At 39.8% G+C, this 3,780-nt stretch overlaps 1 protein-coding gene across 1 annotated transcript in view; it reads left to right on the top strand.

Moving 5' to 3' along the window:
• Positions 1–2,633, top strand: part of AP1G1 (adaptor related protein complex 1 subunit gamma 1) — a 62,494-nt gene extending 59,861 nt beyond the window's left edge. The window contains exons 22-23 of the mRNA XM_007940331.2: positions 1,803–1,901; positions 2,532–2,633. Of these exons, the coding sequence (XP_007938522.1) occupies positions 1,803–1,901; positions 2,532–2,633 (201 nt within the window). The remainder of the gene's footprint in view (positions 1–1,802; positions 1,902–2,531) is intronic.
• Positions 2,634–3,780: the final 1,147 nt, after the last annotated feature.

Here is a 3,780-nt window from a genome sequence, read left to right on the forward strand (position 1 = left end):
TAGGGGGAGGAAGTGGGAGGGGAGCTGTTGCATTGTGGTAAACTGTGGTCAATGACATGAGACAAAGTATATGTGAACTGCTGAATGGAAAGTGAATTTGCTCTGTAAATCTTCACCCAAATCACAATTAAAAAAATAAAAATAAAAATAAAACAGGTTTCCATTCATCAATTTCCACATATATTGTTCAGTGCCATTGGTTGTATTCTTTACTTTGTGTCAGCATGTTCATTGTTTCTGAGTTTGGATTCTTTAAGAATTTGGATTGCTGTTCCATGTTTTTCTCTCTATAGGGTTTTCAAAGCTAGGACCTTTTGGAAGCAGATTGCTAGGCCTCAAAATAATAAATCTGCATTGAAATAGAATCTTTACCCTTACAATTTTGGCCTTACGAGAGATTGGATAAGTTTTGTTTTGCTTTGTATTTTAGAAGACTGAAGTTTTGGAAAAAAAATTTTTCTAATCCTAATAGGTAGAAGAGTGAGCTACTTGGAATAACCTGATTTACTTAATTTACTCATAGTATACCTGATTTACTTAATTTACTCATAATATACCTGATTTACTTAATTTGCTCATAGTATTTTCGTCTTTCATTCAAAAAAACCCAAACAGAACCCAGCAACATTCAACAGATTACTTGGCTTTTCCAGGTCTTTGCTGCATAGGCTTGTTCTACACATAATTTTTTCTATTATGGCCTATGCTCCCGATAGTCCTCTTGTGCTCCACTCTACTAAAAGCTCTTCCAAATTTCTCCTTTACTTTTGTGAAACATTATAGATTATTCCAGGCTTTAGTTCAGGTGGCCAGGTACCAATCATCTAAATACGTCTAAGTTTGTTGATTTGTTATTCTTTGAAAGGTTTTCTCTGGATTCTTTTCTTGCATTTTTTAAGCCGCAGGCACCCATTTTTCACCTTCATAGTTGATAAGAATTACTATCAGATGAACTTGTCAGAACAAGAATTAGTCATTCATCTTTTACAAAGTGGAAAGCTAAAGTTCCTTCTGCCAGAAAGGAGAGAGTGGCTCATTGCTAGTTTTCGTCATCAGCAAGCTAACAATGGGTTTTACAAGTACTGTAAAATGACAGCCCACCTTCTCTGAACTGCTGATCTCTGGAAAACACATTGAACTTGGTATTAAGACAGATCTCTTACTTGAACCCTGACCTGGGTGTCTAACTGTGGTTTTTTTTTTTTTTTTTGCTTTCATCAATTAATTAATTAATTAATTAAGATGTGGGTAAAGATTTACAGAGCAACTTCACTTTCCATACAGCAGTTCACATACGCTTTGTCTCATGACATTGACCACAGTTTAACACAATGCAACAGCTCCCCTCCCAATTCCTCCCCATAGTTACCTCTTCCCAGTGTCCATCCTGCCATGCACTCCTGCCCCCTGAGCTGTCTCCCTGTGCATAAGCAGCCCTTCTTTCTCCCATGATTGTTCTCTCCAAGGAGTGTATCTACCTCAGATAAGTGTTCAGCTCCTATGCCTGTCTTTTGCTTGGCTGGAAGCCACAGGTATGGGTTCAGTTCCAGAGCTGAAGGGCAGCTAGGGGCCATAGTCTCAGTGGTTCCACCAGGCTCTATCACACCAGCAAACCTGGTCCCCGACCCCCGCCACCTTTTTTTTTTTTCCTCCAAATGATTTTGAGTTTTGTCCACATTGTTCACCCTCCCTATCGAGGATCTCCTACGTAGATCCCCTTCCATAACTTTGGTTTTATTTGTTGACATCTGTGACGTGGTAGTGTTTTACTTTTTCTGAAGAGCACTCTTTTTCGTCTCTAGACATTCCAGCTGCAGCTTCTGTCTCCTAGCAGCAGCATTGTCCCAGCATTTAATACGGGGACCATCACACAAGTCATAAAAGTCCTGAACCCTCAGAAGGTGAGTAGCACATTTAAAGATAATATCTGAGCAAAGTGTAAAGATGTTTTATGAAAGAAAATGCTGTAAAAATTTTCTTAGTGCATTAATATTTGAAATCTGTGTAAAGAGTACTTACAATTGAGTTCTCTTAAAACTGCTATTATCTGTGAATAAAACTGAAAAAAATTCGTTTTTAATATGTCTTGGGAACAAAACAAATTTGTATATATTTATTATAGATATTGCAGATATCTTAATGTAGAGCATAAGATATGTGTTTATCTCATTTTTTTTTAGACACTTGGATTCAGGGGTTGGGTCCCTTTGCAAAGCACTCAGCAAGTGTTACAGGAAATGCTCCCAAGTGATTTTGTCCTTTTAATACATTTTTAAAATTAAAGTCACCAGTGTATTCAGGAGATGTACTTCCTGTATGTGGTGGCATGTTTCATATTGGCTCCTTAGCTAATAGTTGGAGTACTAGGTGTTTTGCTTCAGTTTTTGCTTATACAGCATTACTTAGAGACAGCTTTGCTTGTTTTTTAAAAAAGAAATGTTGACCCATAAGATTAAAATCTATTTATAGGCTGGGCAGATCTAGGGATTTTATTTCAATGTATAGCTTGTGATTCTCTTTTCCTCTTATAGCAACAGCTGCGAATGCGGATCAAGCTCACATATAATCACAAAGGCTCAGCCATGCAAGATCTAGCAGAGGTGAACAACTTTCCCCCTCAGTCCTGGCAATGAGGGTCTGGTACCATTCTCATTCTTACCCTACTCAATCAAAGGAACTCTGGGAAGGAGGTTGTGATCGCTGGCAAGTCCCCCCCAACCGTACCGTGGGCATGAGGAGCCGAAGAGCCTGTTGAGGAGGATTTTCCTAAAGTTATTGCTGACCTTGAAGCATCATTAAAGACTAATCTCCTCTCCTCCACTGTTGAGGCTGGCTGCTTCTGGAAGCTACTTTGCACTCTTCCTCCTCTTCTCCTTTTTCCACACTTCCCCACCCCTCCCAAATTTACAGCCAGAATCAACATTCCCTGGGGCCCTGAGGAAATAAGCAGCTGGTCTGGAGGAGAGACTGGAATTCATGGCAAGAAAACACTCACTCTGTCTCTGCAGCAAAGAGTTGCCCCTTCTTTCTACTGTTGTTTCTCTGTGGACTGGGTGAGGTGGGGTATTTATTCCTCACTAGCTGGGTTACCATCTTCAGGCGCTTTTTACATCTGGCATTCAGAATGGAAATGTAACAATGGACATTAGGGAGCCCTGCCTTTTTCTACTGGTGCCCCCAATGTTTGAAAGAGGCGTTAGGCTCCTGGTAGCCTTTTCTGTGCATTGCTGTATACACACAGACACACACATGTATGTATGTTTGTTACCAGGAACTGGTCAGACTTGGAGAGGTTATTTGTAAACACTGGACAGATGCAGTGAAAAAGAGCTTTGTTGACATTTGGCTTGAAGGATATGGTGCTCTATTTGTAATCACAACTTCCCAAGGCTCTTCCAGCTTCCCCTTCCCACCATTCTTTAGCTGTAGTCATGAATACGCTCTATGATTTTAAAAATTGATTCCCCTTAAAGTGCAAAGTGGATACCTTTGAAAAGATAAATTGTTAAAAACGCTCTGTTCCTTGCACACATTTAAAACATTTCTCCTAAGCCCATAACTTGCCTGTTGAATTATGGTAAATGGGTGAAAGTGGAGTTCACCAGTTTTAAAGATCAGACTCTTTAACAAAAGCACCTTTGCCCATAGGAAGAGTGAGTATCAAACTCATCCTAGCGAGTACTGGAGGCATTTTCTCCATTACTCCAAACCTCCTTTTTTATTTCCTGAGCCTGGCTTGGACCTTGGCATTCCGTTTGAATTCCTTCTTCTAACTGGAAC

Source organism: Orycteropus afer, unplaced genomic scaffold, assembly GCF_000298275.1.
Source record: "Orycteropus afer afer isolate SDZICR_OR568_19922 unplaced genomic scaffold, OryAfe1.0 scaffold00067, whole genome shotgun sequence".
In the NCBI taxonomy this organism is placed as follows: Eukaryota; Metazoa; Chordata; class Mammalia; order Tubulidentata; family Orycteropodidae; genus Orycteropus; species Orycteropus afer.